At 35.8% G+C, this 23876-nt stretch overlaps 1 protein-coding gene across 1 annotated transcript in view; it reads left to right on the top strand.

Moving 5' to 3' along the window:
* The window catches only part of CRISP1 (cysteine rich secretory protein 1), a 35541-nt gene extending 11952 nt beyond the window's left edge, over positions 1–23589 (top strand). Inside the window, exons 3-8 of the mRNA XM_036024221.1 lie at positions 72–200; positions 4114–4204; positions 5293–5438; positions 13381–13478; positions 19293–19381; positions 22438–23589. Coding sequence (XP_035880114.1) covers positions 72–200; positions 4114–4204; positions 5293–5438; positions 13381–13478; positions 19293–19381; positions 22438–22565 — 681 coding nt within the window. The 3' untranslated portion in view covers positions 22566–23589. The remainder of the gene's footprint in view (positions 1–71; positions 201–4113; positions 4205–5292; positions 5439–13380; positions 13479–19292; positions 19382–22437) is intronic.
* Positions 23590–23876: the final 287 nt, after the last annotated feature.

Below are 23876 nucleotides of genomic sequence, written 5' to 3'. Positions count from 1 at the left end.
TGCAAAGTAATAAATTGTACCTGACAAATTCCACTTTAAAGAAGAAAGACTAATTAATTTTCTGGTAACAGGCAAAACCATCTGTGGTTCCATATAGTACAGTCCTTACTGACTTGGCAACTGTTCAAGAAGAAATTGTTCATCTGCACAATTATATCAGGAACTCAGTATTTCCGGAAGCCAGAAACATGATGAAAATGGTAAGATTATTCAAACAGCAGTAACAATGATGACAATAATGGTGATGATAGTGGAGTAATGGAGTTTATTGAGTTTTTATAAAGTTCCACTAGCTTTCAATATACTAAAAGTTTGGTCTTCACAAGCAAACCTGTGGCATAGTGGCAGAAGAAAGAGAAGCCCAGTGGAGGTAAGCAAATGTCCCAAATTCATGCAGTTAGTGAATGACAGAGCAACAATCTCAACCCAGCCAGGCTGGCTTCATTCACAGTGTGCCCTAGAACAGTGCTTCTCAAACCTCAGTGTGCTCCAGAAGCACCCGAAGAACTGGGCACAGCCAGGTTCCTGGGCCCTCCTCTCTGAGCTCCTGATTCAGGAGGTCTGGGCTAGAGACCAGGGTAAGCTCCTGCTGATGCTGATGCTGCCAGTCAGTATCCTCTGTATAGCACACCTTGTTTCACAAGTCTTTGAGGCATTTTATAGCTGTTTTTCTTAGGCAACAGCCCAGAGGTTAAGATATTCTTCTGAGAATAAAGATGTCCAGATTCTAAGCCAGGTGAGGCTGCCAGGTAAACAGATATCAACAAATCTATTTTCCAGCTCCCTTACATCTCATAAAAGGAGAGAAATTATAGTTCTGCTATAAACCTGATGGGTAAGCAGATTAGGTGCTATAAAACAAAACAAATTTAGGGAAGTCTCAGGTGATTGGCACTGCATTTATTACCTCACAGAAGTATCATTCAGATTTTGGGGGAACCTTATCCTGGTTGCTCAAACCCTGAACTGGCCTAAAGTAGCAAGGGTTAGAAATAGTGCAGACTCTGGAGGATGATTCTAAGTGACAGTTTCCTCATGTTAAGTGACAAAGTGGAGGAAACAAGTGAATAGATAAATGACTTCAAAATGTATCTCTTGGTCATCTTAGAATACAAAGTGTTATTTGAAGAAAACAATAAAAATCGAAGGCCCTTACCAGCATTGTCGCATTGTGAGTGCTGTATCTGACGTGCATATTGTGCTTATCATTGACAGTCACTCTTCTGAAACCTATTCTATTAATTCATTTAATTCAATAGTCCTGTGATTACATACTATCATTTCTACTTTACAGGTGATTAATCTGAACCTCTGAGAAATTAAGTAGCTTCTCCAGTCATAAGTACTGGATCAGTACAGATACAAATGCAAATGGCCAGCTCCAGGCACCTGCTCTTAATTATTGACTTCCCTTAAGACAAACATGGTCTATACTCCTTGGTTTCCAGATGGGCAAATAAGTGTAGCTGGCAGTATCAAAGAAGTTATAGAGTAAGGGGAAATTATAGGCTCTGATTTCAGAATTCATTACTGTGGATTAAAGGTTTATACAATGGAAACATTAGAGCATAAGAATGGACTTATTCAAATGCTAATTTACAAAAGTATGAGAGAGCAACAAGATGGTAAGTTAAGCATGCCAATAAAACTGAGTAACATTTTAAAGGGACTATGGGGATTGAGTTCTTCCATAAACAATGCATAGGATGTGGATAGAAAGAAAATTACAGCATTACTGTAAGGCTGAAAAGTCTATCACAACTGTTATTTTAAAAAAGAAATTTCTATATGTTGGGTTAAAAACTTCTGAGGTCAAACGAGATTAGGCATGTTCAGAGTGGTTTGGCCATAGACAATAGGGTTAAGAATTAATAAACAGAACCACTTGTTAAAGGCAGAATTCATGGCTTTGATACAATAACTATAAACATTCATTTGTGATTTCAATCAAGGGTGTATCACAAAAACAGGGTATCTTATCAACATAAATCAGAGGTCATGTCCGAGAGACCTTCCTCAAAGAGGTCTGAACAACAGACTCTGTATAATGAATGTTGCAGGTAATTTACACAGCAACACAAGCAGACTCTGAGATAGAAATTAGCATGCGGGATGTTTATTGGGGAACAATCTCCAGATTTAGGCCTATGTGTGAAAGTAGAGAGGGAAACAGCATTGGGTAAATGGAGGATGCAGGCCCAATGGAGGTCTTAGCTACTCCCATGGGAAACTATGCAACTAGAACAACCTTTCTGAGTTGTCCTGAGTTGGAGGGAGGTGGCCTGTCATTCACAGTTCACACATGGACTCACTGTTGGATATGGCTGCCCAGAGAAGGGGTTATACTCATGAATAAGGACAATGTTAGGGAGGATGGGCAGTAGTAGAGTTGTCTATGGGCAGGACTCCCTCCTTAAGAGGAAATAAGTGCTTCACTTGAGAAAGGGTCCTGGGGAGTGCGTCATAGTATGTGTGACAAGCAATCAGCTGTAAGTTAGCCAGATAAGTTCCTGTACCAAGCATTTGGTAACCTGGCCATTATAGGCAGGAGTTTGAACTGGGTGTGATTAATGATGTTCCCACTGCCAGGAGATCTCATGTCCTAATGGGATGTGTTATGTCCTCTCTACTTCTTAAGATGTGTTCACTACTAAAATCTTCTCTTGAATGAAACAAACTCAACAAAACCATGTTTTTTCCTTTGATCTTAGGTTAATGAATTACTCAATTCATCTCACAGTTTACTAAATTCATCAACCTGAAGTGTAATTCTAAGAAACATATATGATGGCAGCATATGCATATAATAGTTAAACGTTGAAGCCAGGATAAATATTGTCAACCTGTTTTAGGGTGTTATCCAAAAATTGTTATAAAGAGTAGCTAAATGACTTATGTAAAATCCTATAGTAAAACACCAACTCCATAACTTTGGTTGATAATGTGCTGCATGCAGATATCTGAGAAGTTTTTTACATGAACGTCACACAGTGTGAGAAGCAAAGGGTATCAGGAGAATGTTTGTCACAGAGTCCCATAACTCGTGACATAGACATTCTGCATTTCATTTTATTGGGAGATAAACCAAATAAAATGTTACAACTCAGCACAACTGTCGCACACTGAGAAAGAATTACGAGCACACATTCTGGAGCCAGAACACCCTGATTCTAATTCTCTTTTTATCACGTATGTGTTGTTTTGTCTTAGAAAATAATGAGACATTTCTGTGCCTCAATTTTCTCATTGGCAAATGGGAATAATAATAGGACTTCCCTTGTAGGATTGCTGTGAGTGAAAATGAGGGAATATTCATACAGAATTAGTAACAGATCCTGGCATGTAGTACTAGCTATAATTTGTATTATTATTCATAATTTTATATGGAGATATGTGACACTGTAACTGCTTCTAATCACAGTTATCATTTATTTATTGGACATGTAACATGAGATTTATCATATCATAATTATATTACATTACCTATCATATAAAATTTTTGAATAAACAATTGGGTTACAGCTGAAGAAACTGAGATTCAAAAAGATTAAATAATTTGTACCAACAACTAAGAGGAGGGATTTCTAACTTTGGTATTTTTTCCTGGTAGTATTTACTTAACCTCTTCAATACATCTAAGAGAGAAGCTATATCTGAACTCTATTATCAAATTCTGATTTTATAAATTCAAAGGCTAAAACAATGAATTAGAAGTTGTATCTTCCTCTTTCAATTAGACTATTTAAATTAGTATAATAATTTACATTATCTTAAATTACTTAAATTGAGGATATTTCTAACTGGATTTTTAAAAATGATAAACTGAAATCTTATTATGGAAATGTTAAGGCCTGACTGGTGTGGCTCAGTGGATTGAGTGCCAGCCTGTGAACCAAAGGGTCACCAGTTTAATTCCTGGTCAGGCCACATGCCTGGGTTGGCCAGATCCCCATTAGGGGTGCACCAGAGGCAATCACACATTGATGTTTCTCTCCCTCTGTTTATCCTTCTCTTCCCCTCTCTCTAAAACTAAACAATTTTCAAAAAAAAATCTTAAAAAAAAGGAAATGTTAAGGTCATGTGTTTGTATAATATTTTACTCTTCCACTGTAGAGTTGGAATGAAGAAGCTGCCCAAAATGCCAGAATAGTGTCAAACAACTGTGACTTGGCAAAGAGCAATGCACTTAAGAGGCGAATTTCAAGTAGGTGTATTTTTATATGACTCCCCTTTGTGCTCACAGGTCCTCAGGGATTATTAAGTAACCCAGAAAGGGTAATTTAATTCATGTCATCCATATTTACATTTGCTCCACAAATGACAGTGAATTGTGGCCCATTACAGTTTCATTATTTTTTTTTAATTTGGATATTCAATTTTTTCAAATTCCATATTCTAATCGTTAAAAGAAAAGAGTCAAAACTCTCAATGTTACAGACTATCTAAGTAATACAATGATGACTGTTATGTACAACTAAATAGCTAGAAGTTTCCACTCTACATTATTTCAGCTACCCACAACATTGCCATACCTTGAGCTTTGGAACACTAATACAGTTGAGGAGTTATATCAACTCTACTGAGCTTCCCAGAAGAACAATTTTAGATGCTCAAAAATGACTCCATCTCATGGCATATGTAATAAGTGGGTCACTGTTAGTTTCCAGGAAAGCCAATGCCAACTCCTACTCAAGTAGAGATTAATATTTATGAGATATTGTTTATTATAAAATATTTAAAAATAATAATGACACCTCTATATTTATTGATTATTGGGCATCTTTGCCCAATATTGTTAAACAGTGAATTAGCAATATGAGTCTTCCTTCCCCAGAGAAATGCACATCACTATTGAATACCATGTTTGCTTAAGAGCTCACATCACAAATGGGATGGCTAAATGAGTAAGTGTTTATTTCAAAGACCTTACATTATTATTACCGCTGTGTAGCTGTTTTCAAACCATGAGCCCTGTTATAAGTCATAGTCTGTTCTGACTGATCTCACTTTTCTTCATCAGCTAAGTGGCAGAGACTGAAATGTTGATTGATTTCATTTCCAAGCTTTGCACATCATCTTGTATTGTCAACTTCTCACCAAACCTGAGCAGCAGACATTTATTTATCAGTGAGAAAGAAGACTGCCAGCAGTGATACAACCAAGTTTGCCTCCTATTAAAAGACACTGCTTGAAAGACCAGTATGATATTTATAAAGCACAAATGAGGAAATTGTCCTTGTAAAGTATTTTCAAAATTTTAGAGTATGACCCAGCCTTTTTCTCTCCTTTCAGATACTTTTTGTGGAGAAAATAAGCATTTGACACCTCATGTTATCCCATGGCCACAGGTCATTGAAACCTGGTACAATGAGTCTATGGATTTTCAATATGGCTATTGGTCACCAGTGATTGAGGAGAAACATGATCGTTACATTCAGGTAACTTGGGAACTGGCAAATATCCACATTGCTTAAGTGACTGTGATCATGTGAGAAACTTAGGTGACTGAGAACTAAGGAAAATCATTCTACCCATGTTTTGAAAACTTATACTAAACTCATTGAGTTTCTCTTATAATTTGCAGCACAAGGAAGTGTGATTCCCTTCATAGATGACTTGGAGAGGATGTTTCCTCCTTTACATAATTGATTTTCTGGGATTTAAAAAAACATAAAATATCAATGCTATTTATAAATTATGTTTGTAAAGAATGAAAATAACTGTAACTTATACAGAGAATCCCCATTTTCCATTTTATTTATATTATGATAAAATAATATATATATTTAAAAGTTGAAATTTTAACCACTTTTAAATTATGTACCATTAGTGTTCACTGATATTAACTACATTCAAATATCACCACCATCCTTCTCCAGAACTTCTCATCTTCCCAAACTAAAACTTCATACCCATTACACAATAATTTCTTCTTCCTTCCTTTCCCCATTCTCTGGCAACCACTAGTCTACTTTCTGTCTCTATGAATTGAAACACATAATACTTGCCTTTTTATGTCTACCTTATTTCATTTAGCATAATATCCTCAATCAATATTCATCCATGTTGTAGCATGTGTTAGAATATTACTCCTTTGTAAGGCTGAAAAAAATTTTATCGTATGTATATACAACCTATTGATTATCCATTCATCCATCAATAGATAATAAGGTTATTTCTACTTTTTGACTATTGAGAATAATGTTGCTATAAACATTGGTGTACAAATATTTGTTCATATCCTGTTTCAGTTATTTTGGGTAGGTACCTAGATGTAAAAAGTCTGGATCATATAGTAATTCTATGTTTAATTATTTGAGGAACTCACATATTGTCTTCTATAGCAGCTATACTATCTTATATTCCCAACAGCAATGAAATTTCCAGTTTGTTCACATCTACACTGCATGGTGCCATAGCAAGATACCACAGGCTGGGTAGATTAAACAATATAAATTTATTCTCTCACAGTTCTAGAGGCTACAAGTCTGTGAACGTCTGGAGTATAGTCACTTTCTGTGAGAGCTCTCACCCTGACTTATATATGGCCATCTTCTCACTATGTGGTTACATGGTCTGTCTTCTGTTCATACCTGGAGAGGGGGTTGAGCTCTGGTGCTCTTTCTTAGAAGGACACTAATCCTATTATATCATGGCCCCACCCTTATAACCTCATTTAACCTAAATTAATTCCTTAGAGACTTCTCCAAATAGAGTCACACTGTTTGGTTAAAGCTTCAGAATATGAATTTTGAGGGCACATAAACATTCAGTACATAACACACACTTCTTATATTTGATGTTTTTTGTTAGTGCTGTTTTTATTTGTTTTGGTTCTACAAAACATGGTAAGTGTGAAGTGGTGTTTCACTGTGGTCTTGATTTGCATCTCTCTAATGATTAGTGATGTTGGGCACATTTTCTGCCCTGATCAGACATTTGTGTATCTTCCTTTTAAAAAATTTTCATTGTCACTGCCAGAAAAGATGGAGGCATAGGTAGACACACTGTGCCTCTTTGGACAACCAAAACAAGGACAACAAAAATTTAGATACAAAATAACAATCAGTACTGACAGAAAATTGAACTGTATGGAAGTCCGACAACCAAGGAGCGAAAGTAAACACATTCATCCAGACTGGTAGGAGGGGCGGAGTCAGGCAGAGAAGGGTTGCAGCAAAGAAAAAGTGGTGGCTGGCAGACCCCAGTGGGCACAAAGGCAGCAGCAGGCAGACCTAGCAAGGTGGCAAATTGTGGAGGGGCTTGGTGGGCAAAGCGGCTGGCTGACCAGGTAGTCCCACATTTGCATGCAGATAAATCAGGTGAGGCTGGGGAGTGAGAGAGACCAAGCAACCCAGGGCCCCAGCACAGGGAAATAAAGCCTCAAACCACTGATTGAAAACACCTGTGAGGGCTGAGATGCCAGGAATAACTCCCAGCCTCACAGAAGAGTTCTTTGGAGAAACCCACAGAGTCCTAGAATGTAAACAAACCCACCCACGTGGGAATCAGCACCAGAAGGGCCCAGTTTGCTTGGGGAAAGCAGCAGAAGTGACTGAAGTCCAGCAGAGAGCAGAGCAAGCACCATTGTTCCTTCTCGAACCCCTGCCCCACATGCAGCGTCACAACCCAGCGACGTTGGTTGGCCCACCCGAGCAAACACCTAAGGCTCTGCCCCTCACTATGGAACAGATGCATCAAGACAAAAAAAATGGCCCAAATGAAAGAACAAATCAAAACTCCAGAAAAAATACAACCAAGTGATGAAGAGATAGCCAACTATCAGATGCACAGTTCAAAGTACTGGTGATCAGGACACTCACAGAATTGGTTGAATTGGGTCACAAATTACATGAAAAAATGAAGGCTATGCTAAGTGAAATAAAGGAAAATGTACAGGGAGCCAATAGTGTTGGGAAGGAAACTGGAACTCAAATCAATGGAGTGGACCAGAAGAAAGAAAGAAAGAACCAAATAGAAAAGAATGAAGATACAAGAACTCAAAAAAAAAATGAGGAGAGGCTTAGGAACCTCCAGGACATCTTTAAACATTCCAACATCCAAATCACAGGGGAACCAGAAGGAGAAGAGGAAGAGAAAGAAATTGAAAACTTATCTGAACAAATAATGAAGGAGAACTTCCCCAATCTGGCAAAGAAAATAGACTTCTAGGAAGTCCAGGAAGCCCAGAGAGTCCCAAAGAAGTTGGACCCAAGGAGGAACACACCAAGACACATCATAATCACGTTAGCCAAGATTAAGGATAAGGAGAGAATCCTAGAAGCAGCAAGAGAAAAGGAGACAGTCACCTACAAAGGAGTTCCCATCAGACTGTCAGCTGATTTCTCAAAAGAGACCTTGCAGGCAAAAAGAGGATGGAAAGAAGTATTCCAAGTCATGAAAGGCAAGGACCTACATCCAAGATTACTCTATCCAGCAAAGCTATCATTTAGAATGGAAGGGCAGATAAAGTGCTTCTCAGATAAGGTCAAGTTAAAGGAGTTCATCATCACCAAACCATTATCATATGAAATGTTAAAAGTACTTATGTAAGAAAAAGAAGGTAAAAAACATTACAGTAAAATGACAGCAAACATAATGATTAACAACCACACCTAAAACAAAAACAACAGCGAACTAAGCAAATGACTAGAATAGGAACAAAACCACAGAAATGGAGATCACATGGAGGGTTATCAACAGGGGAGTGAGAGGGTGAGAGAGGGGGAAAAGGTACAGAGAATAAGTAGCATAAATGGTAGGTGGAAACTAGAGAGAGGGAGGGTAAGAATAGTATGGTAAATGTAGAAGCTCAAGAATGCAAAAGTATGACACATGAACATGAACTAAAGGAGGAGAGTGTGGGTGGGAGAGGGTGTGCAGGATGGAGGGGAATGAAGAGGGAACCTAGGACAACTGCAATAACATAATCAATAAAATATATTTAAAATTAAAAAAAATTAATTGTTATTCTATTAGCATTGTCCCAATTTTTCCCCATTTGCACTCCTCCACCCAGTGCAGATCCCACTCCCACAGTCAGTCCCCACATTGTTGTCCATGTCTGTGGGTTATTCATAAATGTTCTTGTACTAGTCCCTTCCCCTTCCATCTACCATGTTGTATATCTTCTTTAGAGGAATGTCTGTTCAAGTCCTTCGCTCATTATTTAATCAGGTTGTTTTTCTTTGTGTTTACTTAAAAGATATTTCCCCTTTATCAGGTATATAATTTACAAATACAAATTTCTATTGCACAGATTGAATTTTTACTCTGATGGTAGTGTCCTATTTACTCAAAAGAGTTTTAAATTTTGATGAAGTGCAATTTATCTCTCTTTGTTTTGTGTGTGTTTTTGGTGTTATATCAAGAAATTATTGCTAAATTCCATATCATGAAGTTTTTCCCTTATATTTCCTTGCAAGACTTTTATAGTTTCCACTCTTATGTTTAGGTCTTTGATCCACTTTCAGTTAATTTTTTATATGGTGTAAAGTAGTGCCCAACTTTATTTGTTTCCTTGTAGATGTTTGTTTCCCCAACATTATTTGCAGCAAGACTTTCTCCCCCTATTGAATGGTCTTGTCACCCTTGCTGAAAATCATTCAACTGTGTATGTAAGGGCTCTTCATTTCATTGCAGAGCCTTGTATATCTATCATTACACCAGAAACACAGTTTTATTACCGTAGCTTTGTAGCAACGTTTGGAACCTGGAAGTCTATGAACTACAACTTGGTTCTGCTTTTACAAGATTGTCTATTTGGGGTTCCTTGCAGTTTCATACAAATTTTAGAATTTTTTGTTTGAAAAAACTATATTGGGATTCTGATGGAGATTGCATTAAATCTGTAGAATGCTTAGAGTAATATTAACCTGTTAAAAATATGACATCCTCCAGCATGTGAACATTGGGTATCTTTCCCATTACTTTAGTCTGATTACCAGTTATGTTTTCTGATTCTCAATGTACAACTCTTCCACCTACTTAGTTAGGTTCATTCCTACAAGGGAAAAGTAGGTCTACAGTTGTATTCTTGTGTTGTTTATTCATTAATTATTGTATTTTTTATATTATTAACTTAATTTTGCCCACCCCTGTATTTTATAATATTTGATGCTATTTAAATGGAATTGTTTTCTTAGCTTTTTGAGTTTGTTTATCACAAATGTGTAGAAACACAATTGATTTTTGTGTGCTAATTTTGTACTCTGTAGATTTGCTTTATTTTTTATCAGTTCTAACAATTTTTGTGGTATTGTCAGTTTTCTACAAATAAGATTATGTAATCCATAAACAGAGATAATTTTACTCTCTCTTTTCCATATTGCAATATATTTATTTATCTTTCTTGTATAGTTGCTCAGGATAGGATTTCCAGCACTATATTATATTTTAAACTTTAAATGTATTAAGACTTGTTTTGTAGCCTAACATATAGTCTATCCTAGAGTCTTTTCTGTGTGCGCTTGACAAAAAGTATATTCTATTGCTGTTGGCTGGAGTGCTTTTTATATTTATTTTATCATTTTCTAAATTATTTTCTGCTCTTCTGTCCCTTACTTTCTCTACTACTACCTCTTTTATTTGTTTGTTGGTTTAGTGGACTTTTTGTAGTGGTACATATTGATTCCCTTCTCATTTCCTTTTGTGTGTATACTATAGATATTACCTATTTGGATACCACATGGATTATATGTAATATTCTAAAATTATAATAATCTGTGTTAAACTTTTAATCAATTGCATAAAAAACTACTCATTTACAGCTCCAACATCTTGCTTATGTAACTGTTAACAAATTATTTTCTTACATTGCACACCTATTGTTATTATTATTTTTATGCATTTATCTTATAAATCCCGTAAAAATTTAAAAATGGCACTACAAAACAAAATTATAATAATCTTCATTTTTATATTTTACCATATATTTATGTTACCAAGGATCATTGTATTTTTATGTCTTCAAATTACTGTCTAGTTTCCTTTTATTTCACTTGACAGATTCTGTTCAGAATTTTTTTGTGGGGCAGATCTGGTGGCAATGAACTCCATATTTTGTTTTGCTGAGGATATCTTAATTTCTCCCTCATTTTTGAATGGCATTTTGCAAGATATATGCTTCTTGATTCACTATTTTTTTTCTTTCAGAACTTTAAATATGTTACCTCATTGTCTTCTGTACTGAAAGTTTCTTTTGAGAAATCCTCTAATCATTTCACTGGAGCTTCCTATACATGATGTGTCACTTTATTTTTTTCTGCTTTTAAGATTTTATCTTGATATTTAGTTTTTGACAGTTTGAGTATAATGTATCTTAGTGTTAGTTGTATTCTACTTGGAGATACTGAGCTTCTTAGATGTGTAGACCCATGTATTTCCACAAATTTGGGAAATATTAAACAATAATTTCTTCAAATAATCTCTCTACTACTTTTATTCTATATTATCTTTTTTCACTTCTAGAATATATATACTGGTTTACTTAATGGTGTCCCACAAATCCCCCATGATCTGTCAAAATCCCCAGTTTTCCTCATTCCTTAATCTTTTTGTTAGTCAGGTACGATACAGATGACCTGTTTTATAGTTGGTTGATATTTTCTTCTGCCTGTTTAAATCTGTTATTGATCACTTCTAGTAAATTTTTGAATTTAGTTATTGTACTTGCAACTCCAGAATTTCTGTTTGGTTCTGTTTTTTAAATAATTTTAATTTTTGTTGACATTCTCATTTTGTTTATATATTGTTTCCCTGACTTACTCTAGTTTCTTGTCAGTGTTTTTCTTTAGTTCTTCAAGCATATTTCAGACAGTTGTCTTAAAGTCTTTGTGTAGTAAGTCTAATGCCTGTGTATATTCAGAGATGGTTTCCATGATGTATTGTGTTCCTTTTAATGGGACATGTTTTTCCATTTCTTTATATACCATGTGATTTTTTTGTTGCTGAAAATAGGGCATTTGAACAAAAACAGCAACTCCTCCCAGTCCTTTCCAACTGCTAGGAAAGACCTTGATTAACTAGTAGGGCATATTTTGAGACTGGGCATCAGTCCAGTGTGAAACTTAAAGGTCACTTTATGTTATTTTTCTGAGCGGGTGCCTTTCCAAAAATATGTCTCTGATTTTTTAAAAAACTCCCCCTAATGCATAGGTGCTTTTACATTTCTTATTTTTCCACAATTTCTCATCCCACCTTCTTCTTGGCTCTGTAGTATTTCATTACACATAATCCCTTGCCCCATGTGTCAGTAAGCTTGTCGTTCCTCTTCAGCTTTAATGGGCTAAGCCCCCTGTTTCCCATGGCTTTTCCTAGCCTGAGATCTGAACTATGCCACAGACTACCATCTGAGCTCTAAATCAGGAAAACAGGAATATTCCTTGAGGTAGTAGATGGAAGGTTAGATCATTACAAATAAAGTCCTCTGTACTTCCTCCAGCCCAAGTAGGGAAACAGAATCTAGACCATTTCCTCCCAATCATGCTGTTGCAAGCAGAGAGGCAGTATGTCAAGGAAGAATAATAAGTTACTGAAATTTTTTCTACCATTTTGATTGTGGCTTTTTCTTGATTTGGTGTTCACTTGGTTGCTACAAATCTTTGCCAGCTTTCCACAGCTTCTATAAAGCTAATTTAGCCAGACTGTAGTAGTTAGTTTTCTTGTATCCAAGAGAAAATAAGGGTTTGGAACTTCCTAACCCATCATATTTCTGCCATCACTCTTCTTTGCCCAGCTTTTTCTTTCAAAGCATTTTAAACACACAAAAGATATTCACTAAAGGTGTAGTAAATACTATTCCTACTTATATTCACAATTCTTCATATTTTGTCAAATTTGTTTATATCTCTATAAATATACCCATTTGTTCTGAACCCTTAGAAGGTAAGTTACTGATGTCATGACACTTAATTTTTGGTATATCAACATGTATTTCCTAATTACAAGGACATTGTCCTACAAAACTGTAATACCATGGTAGATATCCCACTAGGAAGAGGTAGAGGTAGAAATTTGAACCTGAGTTATTCTGCCAACTCATTACTCTGCACTATGCCTACTCACTGATGTTTAAGTAATGTTTCTCCCATGGTTTGATTTTTCTACAATCACCAAGCCACCGTCATCATGTTACCTGATTTTCCATATAGATGGGAGGAAGAGAATGAGCCACCATCAATGATGGCCATTGAGTGTGATATGTATGTGTGTCAACTAAACACATGGAAATTTTTCTGTTATTATGACTTCCTCATAAGCTGTACTCAAAGTAACCTAACAGCAAGGGTGTTTATTTTCAATCATAGATAACAGTACTCATATTATAATCATTTAGGAAAATATAAAGATATTAATAAAATTATCTCTTTATATTTACAGATGGTTTGGGCTTCTTCCTACCTCATTGGCTGTGGTGTGTCACCATGCTGCAAAACAATGTCACATCAATATCTCTATGTTTGTCACTATTGTCATGAGTATGTATTATACAGTTTGGGTTCATGTGGCATTTAGAAATTTATCTCCCTCCCTTATTCTAGTTTCTCAAACATAAAATAAAAATCAAAGAAATATTTCATATCAGTTAAGCAGAACTTTAGAGATAAAATGTCATTTAGCCATTTCCTAAAATATTAAACACACACACACTTTTCTCTACATATTTTTCTAAATACATCTATATATCACTAATAGAATGTTCAAATTGAGAATTACCAGTAGTCTTTCTATGTATTATCGATATGTCAAGTAATACTAGTTAAGGGAGACAAATTTGAGCTAGCTTAAGCAAAAAAAAAAAGAAAGAAAAAGAAAAAAAGAAAAATGATATTCACTTCAACAATACAGAGTACTTTTATGATGCAAAGCCAGAAATTTAGCAGAGTATAAAGAGTAAACAGAAAAACCCAAGTGTTCTTGTATTTAGCTCTTTTGTGTAACTATTGGTATATATCTTTTCTTTAGAAATTAAATTTATGTATTCAACAGTGTTAGTATAAGTTCCTAGAAGGAATAATCCGATTGCTTCAGTGAAGTGCAGTTACTCTTTGCCCCCATGGTGTTTTACCACTGTGTCTCACATGTGTAGCACAATAAAAGATGTTCAATATGAACCAATGAACATGATTTATCTGATCATGTGCAACCATCCTTACACTTTAAATAAGTTCTCCAAAGTCATTATAGATGCAATTTATATAAAATATTCACATAATAGCTCTATATGAGTTATTTCTGGTCTTATTGTGTCTTTATTTTAGTAGTTAGTATTTCTTGTAATTTTATTAATGCTGAGAAAAATAAGATCTGCTTGCATTTATACCATATCAATTGCACTGAATCTTTGAAGGGGTTGATGGTCTGTGGTGAACTTCTGAAAATATTAAAGAGAGTAGAATGCATGGAGTTGTGGTAGAAGAATTTTTTTTGGCAAAAATTTTTGCCATGTTTCTGACAAAAATGCTTAACAAGTGATAAATTTCTTTTATGAGGTAAAATTTTAACAATTTCAATATCAAAGAGAAAAACTGTGGATAGAATGTTCTTTCAGCCAGAAGACTTTACTTTACTTTTTAAGTGATATTAAGTACAAATCATTCACATTGTGTTCTTAGATGTCTGCAGGTAAGCCTGTTATCTCTGCAATTTCAAACTACCTCAGAACTGGAAAGTCTTACCTTACCTATGCACTCTCTCCTGCAACTCTCTACATTTTAGCTATGCTGGTGTACTTTTATTTTTTATAATACATCATGTGTTTCTATAAAAGACACTCACATATATCAAGTTTCTTATGATGTAGTGCAAGATGAAATTAGAACATCTCCATGCACTTAAAACTTTTCTCTTCTTATTTTAATATTCTATTGGTGATGCTATTACATTTGTATTGATTTTCCCCCCTCCACTAGCATCCTTCATTCCCTCAGACAATCCCACTACACTGATTATGGTTCATGCATACACTTTCTTTAGCTATTCCATTTCCTTACATGCTATACCTTATATCCCCATGGCTATTTTGTAACTACCTATTGTATTTCTTAATCCTCTCACCTCTTCACTCATTCCCACACATCCCACTTCCATCTGGCAACCCTTGAATGCTCTCTATATCCATGATTTTGTCTCTGTTCTTCTTTTTTGCTTAATTTGTTTTTTTTTAATTCAACTGTCTATAGATTTGTAATTTTGCCATTTTATTTTTCATAGTTTTGATCTTCTTTGCCTTAAGTAAGTCCCTTAACATTTCATATAATAATGGTTTGGTGACTCTCAGACAAGATGGAGGCGTAGGTAGATACATTGTGCCTCCTTGAACAACAAAGAAGGACAACAAACTTAAAAAACAAAAAACAACCAGAACTGACAGAAAATTGAACTGTATGGAAGTCCAACAACCAAGGAGTTAAAGAAGAAATATCCATCCAGACTATAGGAGGGGCAGAGATGGGCAGCTGAGCAGAGAGGACTTTTGGCAAGGCAGTGGATTGAGGACTGGGTGGTCCCACATTCACGTACAGATAAACCAGAAGGAACAACTGGGGAGCAAGACAAACCATGCAACCCAGGGTTCCAGCACAGGGAAATTAAGCCTTGAACCTCTGATTGAAAACACCTATTGAGGTTGTGGCAGTAGCAGAAGAAACTACCAGCCTCACAGGAGAGTTCATTGGAGAGACCCACAGGGTTCTAGAAGATACATGAGCCTGCCCACCTGGGAATCAGCACCAGAAAGGCCCAATTCGATTGTGGGTAGTGGGGGAAATGACTGAAAACCAGCAGAGAGTGGAGCAAGTGCCATTGTTCCCTCTTGGACCCCTGCCCCACATATAGCACTACATCGCAGCAATGTGGGTTGCCCCACCCTGGTGAACCCCTAAGGCTCCACTGCTTACTATGTAACAGGTGCATCAAGACAAAAAAATGGCCCAAATGAAAGAACAAATCAAAACTCCAGAAAAAATACAACCAAGTGATGAAGAGATAGCCAACTATCAGATGCACAGTTCAAAGTACTGGTGATCAGGACACTCACAGAATTGGTTGAATTGGGTCACAAATTACATGAAAAAATGAAGGCTATGCTAAGTGAAATAAAGGAAAATGTACAGGGAGCCAATAGTGTTGGGAAGGAAACTGGAACTCAAATCAATGGAGTGGACCAGAAGAAAGAAAGAAAGAACCAAATAGAAAAGAATGAAGATACAAGAACTCAAAAAAAAATGAGGAGAGGCTTAGGAACCTCCAGGACATCTTTAAACATTCCAACATCCAAATCACAGGGGAACCAGAAGGAGAAGAGGAAGAGAAAGAAATTGAAAACTTATCTGAACAAATAATGAAGGAGAACTTCCCCAATCTGGCAAAGAAAATAGACTTCTAGGAAGTCCAGGAAGCCCAGAGAGTCCCAAAGAAGTTGGACCCAAGGAGGAACACACCAAGACACATCATAATCACGTTAGCCAAGATTAAGGATAAGGAGAGAATCCTAGAAGCAGCAAGAGAAAAGGAGACAGTCACCTACAAAGGAGTTCCCATCAGACTGTCAGCTGATTTCTCAAAAGAGACCTTGCAGGCAAAAAGAGGATGGAAAGAAGTATTCCAAGTCATGAAAGGCAAGGACCTACATCCAAGATTACTCTATCCAGCAAAGCTATCATTTAGAATGGAAGGGCAGATAAAGTGCTTCTCAGATAAGGTCAAGTTAAAGGAGTTCATCATCACCAAACCATTATCATATGAAATGTTAAAAGTACTTATGTAAGAAAAAGAAGGTAAAAAACATTACAGTAAAACGACAGCAAACATAATGATTAACAACCACACCTAAAACAAAAACAACAGCGAACTAAGCAAATGACTAGAATAGGAACAAAACCACAGAAATGGAGATCACATGGAGGTTATCAGCAGGGGAATGGGCGGGGAGACTGGGGGGAAAGGTAGAGAATAAGTAGCAGAAATGGTAGGTAGAAGATAGACAAGGGGAGGTTAAAAATAGTATAGGAAATGTAGAAGCCAAAGAACTTATATATATGACCCATGGACATGAACTATAGGAGGGGAATGCAGGTGGGAAGGGGTGTACAGGGCAGAGGGGAATAAAGGGGGGGAATGGGACAACTGTAATAGCGTAATCAATAAAATATATTTAAAAAATAATGGTTTGGTGATGATGAACTTCTTTAGTTTTAGTTTTTGATTTTTGTTTTTTGTTTTTTGTTTTTTTTTTTGTCTGGGAAGCTCTTTATCTGCCCTTCGGTTCTTAATGATAGCTTCGCTGGGTAAAGTAATCTTGGCTGTAGGTCTCTGCTTTCCATGACTTTGCATATTTCTTGCCAAACTCTTCTACCCTGCAAAGACTCTTTTGAGAAATCAGCTGACAATCTTATAGGAACCCTCCCCCCCGCCCCGTCGGTAATTAACTGCTTTTCTCTCACTGCCTTCAAGATTCTCTCTTTATCTTTAACCTTTGGCATTTTAATTGTGATGTGTCTTGGAGTGGGCCCCTCTGCATCCATCTTCTTTGGGATTCTCTGTGCTGCCTGGATTTGCATGTTTATTTCCTTCACCAATTAGTGAAGCTTTCTTTCATTATTTTTTCAAATAGATTTTCAATATTTTGCTCTTTCTCTTCTCCTTTTGGCACCCCTATGATGTGAATGTTGGACCTCTTGAAGTTGTTCCAGAGGCTACTTATAATATCATCATTTGGGGGGATTCCTTTTTCTTCTTATTCTGATTTTTTGTTTGTTTGTTTGCTTTCTTATGTTACTGCATAGCATTGACTTGAATCTTGGCTTAATCCACTCTACTGCTGTTTTTCTGTAAATTATTCTTTTTTTCAATGAGTGTATTCATTTCTGAAGGGATTTGTTTTATGCTGTTGAGGTTCCCACTGAGTTCCTTGAGCATCCTTGTAACCCGTGTTTTGAATTCTGCATCTGATATCTCCATTTTCCTTAGCTTTTTTTCTGGTGTTTTGATCTGTTCTTTCATTTGGGCCATGTCTCTTTTTCTCCTTGTTTTGGCAGCCTCCCTGTGTTTGATTCTATGTATTAGGTAGAGCTGCCTTGACTCTATGTCTTGGTAGTGTTGCCTAAAGTGGTAGGTGTCTTATAGGGCCCACTGGCACAGCCTCACCTATCATCAACCTGGGTACTTGAGGTACGCCTTTTGTGTGGGCTCAGTATACTTTCCTCTTGTAGTTAAGCCTTGGTTAGTGTTAGCAGATCAATGGGTGGGATTTACCCAGCCCAGCCAGTTACAAGGATTGGCTTGGACCACTTAACACCAACCTCCACCCTCCATGGAGGATCAGTTGTGCAGGGCAGGGTGTTGGTACCCTGATATGGTCTGTAGCTGTCCACTGGTTGCACTGGGCCTGGAATTTCTCAGGTGGTGCAGACCAAGGTCAGTCCCAACCTCTGTTTTACTCGGGTCCATCCTTCCTGAGCTATAAAGTAATCTGAGATGGTTGCTACTTGTGCTGGGTTTGGAGATTCCCAAGTGAAGCCAAATTGTGAATCTAGGCTGGTTGCTTTTAGTGCAGGGCCTGGGGTTCACTGAGGCCAGCTGTTGCTTGTTTGATAGGATTTAAGAAGTTGTGAAGCATGAGCCAACACCAGCTATTTATATGGAAATGCAGGTTGGGTGGGCCTGTAAATTGGGTGGGACAGAATCTCTGGGGGTCTCCAAGGCAGGTCAAACAGTGTTAGCCAGGTTGATGGAGTCTCAGATATGGCTCCAGCTTGCCATTTCAGTCTCAATGGATGTGATTTCTTTAATTCTGTAGTCGTTGGACTTCCATTCAACTCGATTTCTTATGGTTCTAAATGATGGCCATTCTATATTTTAGTCATAATTTTGATGTGGTTGTGAGAAGAGGTGAACTATGTCTGCCTATCCTGCCATCTTGACCCAAAACCTTTGTTAGTATTGTTAAGAACATCTAATTTTTCATGACTGTTAATCAAGTTCTTATGGGTATAAAGAAAAGTTTCCTATTGTGCATGGCCCTAAACCTGCTCTGCTACTTAGGACTTGACTTTCCAAAGATCTACAAACTGCCTCAGAGAATTCTTAGGACACCACATTTACCAGTCGGACATTTAAAGAGATAAATTATCCTATTGTAAGTCTAGAAATATTAAACCTATCTTAAAGATTATCACTGTTATAGAAAAGTGGTTTTAAAAAATTGTATTTAAAATTGATTGTAAATACTGAATATATTTTATATGTCTTTTTCAAATGTCAATTTTATTAGACCACTTTTTTTTCCCTAGGGGAAATGAACCTGCGACAAAGAATCAACCTTATAAGATGGGCAATGCATGTGAAGACTGTCCAAATAATTGTGACAATGGACTTTGTAGTAAGTTTTACATTCTAGTTTGCTTAATGTTGGCTGTTGATTCAGGTGCCATGAGTCCTTTAAATCAAGCATCTAATAATATTGCACTTTCCTATAACTTTTATCTCAATCATTTAACAGGAAAGATCAACATTATTTGATTTTCACTTCTCCCCTGAGTGATCCAAACCATTGATTAAATCTATTAGAATGGGAATTAGAATGTATAGGTCCAAATCAAGTGTCCACCTAAATTTTTAAAGACCCCAACAGGGGCAACCTAGATAAAATATTAACATAAGTTTAAGTTTTTCTATGTGCAATAAAAGATTTCTGGGCTCTCTTACTGCAGCCCTTACATTAGACATAGTGCTTTCATGTTACCAGTGTTCTCACATTTCTTGCTGCTCTATAATTTCCCTACCACCAGCTTGACCTTATTATGGCATTGTAGAAGTAAAACTTTTTAAGTGCAGATGGTATGATATTGTGTATAGAAAATTTTAACAACTCTACCAAAATTGTCAGAATTCACCATTGAATTCAATACAGTTGCAGAATACAAAATCAACATATGGAAATTAGTTCTGTTTATATACACAAATAACAAACTATCAGAAAAAAAATTTAAAAAAATAATCCTAGTTATAATTATGTCAAAAAGAATAAAATACCTAAGAATAAATATAACTAAGAATGTAAAAAATCTGTGAACTGAAAAGTATTACACATTGATGAAAAAGTTGAAGAAGATATAAAAATGAAAATATATTACATACTTATGGATTGTAAGAATTAATATTGTTAAAATGTACATTTTATCCAAAGTTATTTGCAGACTTAATGTAACCCTTATCAAAATTCTATTGGCATTTTTCATAGAAATAGAACTATTAATCAGAAAATTTGCGTGAAACCACAAAGGATCTCAAGTGGTCAAAGCAACCTTGAGAAAAAAGAATAAAGCTGAAGATATGACACTCGTAATTTCAAACTATAATACAAGCTTTAGTCATCAGAGCAGTATGGTATTGACATAAAAACAGAAACATAGATCTATGGGACAGAAGATAAAGGCCAGAAATAAACCAATGCATATGTAGTCAATTAATTTACAACAAGGGAGCCAAGTATATACAGGAGCCAAGTAGCCTGAAGAGACTATACAGGGAAAAGGATAGTCTCATCAATATATGGTGCTGGGAAAACTAGACAGCCTTGTGAAAAAGAATGAATCAGGACCACTATCTTACACCATATACAAAATTAACTCAATGTAGATTAAAAACTTGAACATGAAACCTGAAGCCATAAAATTCATAAAATAAAACATGAGGGAAATCTCCTTGAAATCAATCTTGGGAATGGCTTTTAAAATTTACTGCCACAAGCAAAGACAACAAAAGCAAAAGTAAACATGTAGTACTACATCAAACTAAAATGCTTCTGCATCTCAAAGAAAGCTCTTAGAATGAAAAGGAAGCATAAATGGGAAAAAATATTGGCAAATCGTGTATCTGAATCAGGGTTAATATCCAAAATGTATAAAGAACTCATATGACTCAACAGCAAAAAAACAAACAATCCAATTTAAAAATGGGCAGAGGAAGTAAATAGGCACTTTTCCAAAGAAGACAGTGACTACCCTTAATCCTCTGACCCTCTCTCCTTTCACGGACATAAAAGACACTCAACATCCCTAATCATCAGAGAAATGCAAATCAACACGACAGTGAGCTTTTCCCTCACACCTGTTAGAATGACTATTATGGAAAAGACAAGAGATAACAAGTAATGGTGAAATGGAGAAGAGGGAACCTCTTGTACTCTGTTGATGGGAATGTAAACTAGTGCAGTCTCTGTGGCAAATGGTATGGAAGTTCCTCAAAAAATTAAAAATGGAACTATCATATGATCCAGTAACTCTATTCCTATTTATTTATCCAAAGAAACTGAAAACACTAGCTCAAAAAGATATCTGTACCCTCATGTTTATTGTTATTACTAATAGCCAGGTCATGGAAACAACCACCAGTCTATTGACAGATAAATGGATAAAGACAACTTGCCCTATATATATATATATATATATATATATACACACACACAGTATTCATATATAATATTTATATATATATAATTATTGTGTTGTATGCCTTAAACTAATACAATGTTATATAGCAGTTATATCTCAATAAAACTAAGGAGAGTAAAGAATAAAAGAAAAAATATTAATGAAAACACCTTAGACAAGTCAAAGAAAAAACATATTACATAAAAAAATTCATCACATCATATTTTTCTAAAATATTACATAGCAGAAGACAATGGAATAATGATGGATAATTTATTTAAAGAAATACTGATGTATGTATATGCCTGTTTGTAGGATAGAACCCACTGAATTTTTATTTAAGAAAATTCTCTGGGTAAAGAGATTATTTGAGAAATGTGGGTATTCTATATGTGGATTTTATATAATTTTTAATTAGCTACATATTAATTTTTTCATTAAAAAACAATACTAGATGACTTTCACTTTCTGATTTCAAAACTCACTACAAAGCTACAGTAATCAGTGTTGTACCGGTTTAAGACAGACATGTGCCCATGGAATAGAATAGAGATCCCAGAAATAAACCCTAGCATATATAGGTGTATATTAATTTTAATAATCCAAAGCAATGCCTCACCTATTAAATGTCACAACATCAAATAAGCAGACTACAATGAATAAATAAAACTTTTAGCACTTTATTATTTATAGTGTATGATGTTGATGGTTTCAAAATGATACTCTAGTTGATAAAGATGATTCATCTCTAATCTGCTTAGATATGTCCTACCAAAAAAAATTGTGACTAAGGAAATCTGTTTAGTTACAGACCATACTTTCATACTCTTTTTTAAAATAACAGACTCCTTATCTGTTTTCCATTCTAATTTTATTAGCTCATCATAATAAAAAGTATTAGTTATTAATAAATTTATGTTCATACCTTTAAGGAGATGATCTCTTTCCCCCGAGACTGTGATTTTTTGAAAGTAATGTTGTGTAACCATGTTTTTCCTTCCAGCTAACCCCTGCATCTACTATGATGAGTACACTAACTGTCAAAAGCTACAGCGTGTGCATGGATGCATCCAGCGGGCAGTTAAAATGCTGTGCAAAGCCAGTTGTCTTTGTGGCACAGAGATAACATAAGCTTTGTTGTTTCAGCTAGAATGTAATAGTGAGGAAATGTCCACTGGATTTCATCTTTTACCTTAATTTGCTTCAGTAGCTTCTGCCGAATTTCATTTGGTTTTAATTATACTTGATATCCTAATTTTTCACTAATCATATATGAGCATCAGATATTTATATCCATGTCACCCACTCCTTTCTGGGTACATCCTGAAGTAACATTATTTTAAATTTTCTTACTCCTGCAGTGAAAGGTCTAGTTCAACACCTGCCCCATCAATATGGATCATAAAGCTTTGTGACTTAGAGTACTTAGGTTGACATTATTCAGCTGAGGCACACCTGGGCCCCTCTTTCTCTCTTTAACTTCTTCCCTTGCTTTCTTGCATCTCCCACCAGACTGATGTTCGTCTTCCCCATATAACTTACATAAACTAAAAATTCTTCACTTCTTTACTTTTATCTTGAATCAATCATTAAAATAATCTACAAAGCAACCAAAAGGTCCAGTATCATTCATTGCAAGGTAAATATTGCTTAACTGCAAGTGGTTTTAAGTGTCTTATCGTTTCATTGCTATATCTATACACATTTGTAAAGCAGGGGAAAAACCTGTGTGTCCTTAATTTAACAATATATGGAATCAGTCCTGATTACTTACAAAGCTTAATTCATAAAGTATAGAGGATATTGCCTCACTCATTTCAAATAAAGATGTAAATATTAGTGAATCTGAATATTAAACAAATTGGTGAAGTGTGTGGCTACATGGCTGCCTATAGAGCCCAGTACCTGGTATTTGTTTTCAGTTTCAGGATTTTTTTTAATAAATGTACTCCTTTGTCAAAACATGTATAACAAAGAGGCAGTAGAAACCAAATTTCACTTCAAGGATGACAGTTGTCTTTGGGACCCCAAATAAGCTTCCTATGCTAAATATCTACAAAGAAATGTGACACAAACTATAGTGTAACTTTTTAAAAATGCTTCCCAATATTACCCCCATGACCACAGTTTATCTGGAAGGTTTGTGATCACAGCAACACACTATTTACAGAATGAAATGTCATGATATGTTCCGGGTCACTGTCAAGGAATAAGGTCATAATTGGACCCAGGAGCCCGAAAGCACTGTTCCATTAAAAATAGGCATGCATGTGTACATGTACTAATGGATGTCTAGAAGACCTATGAAGCAAAGATAGCAAAGAGCATCATTGAGGACAAAATCCTCATTAGGTTGTTGGGTTCACAGTAGAGGGTAAAAGGGCACAAAAATGGATCCACATTATGGGGAAACTTGAAGGAAAGGCAAACTGAATGATTTGG

The sequence above is a fragment of the Phyllostomus discolor genome, chromosome 4 (assembly GCF_004126475.2).
Source record: "Phyllostomus discolor isolate MPI-MPIP mPhyDis1 chromosome 4, mPhyDis1.pri.v3, whole genome shotgun sequence".
Taxonomy (NCBI): domain Eukaryota; kingdom Metazoa; phylum Chordata; class Mammalia; order Chiroptera; family Phyllostomidae; genus Phyllostomus; species Phyllostomus discolor.
The sequence above is the reverse complement of the archived record's forward strand: the minus strand, read 5'-3'. Positions and strand labels throughout refer to the sequence as shown.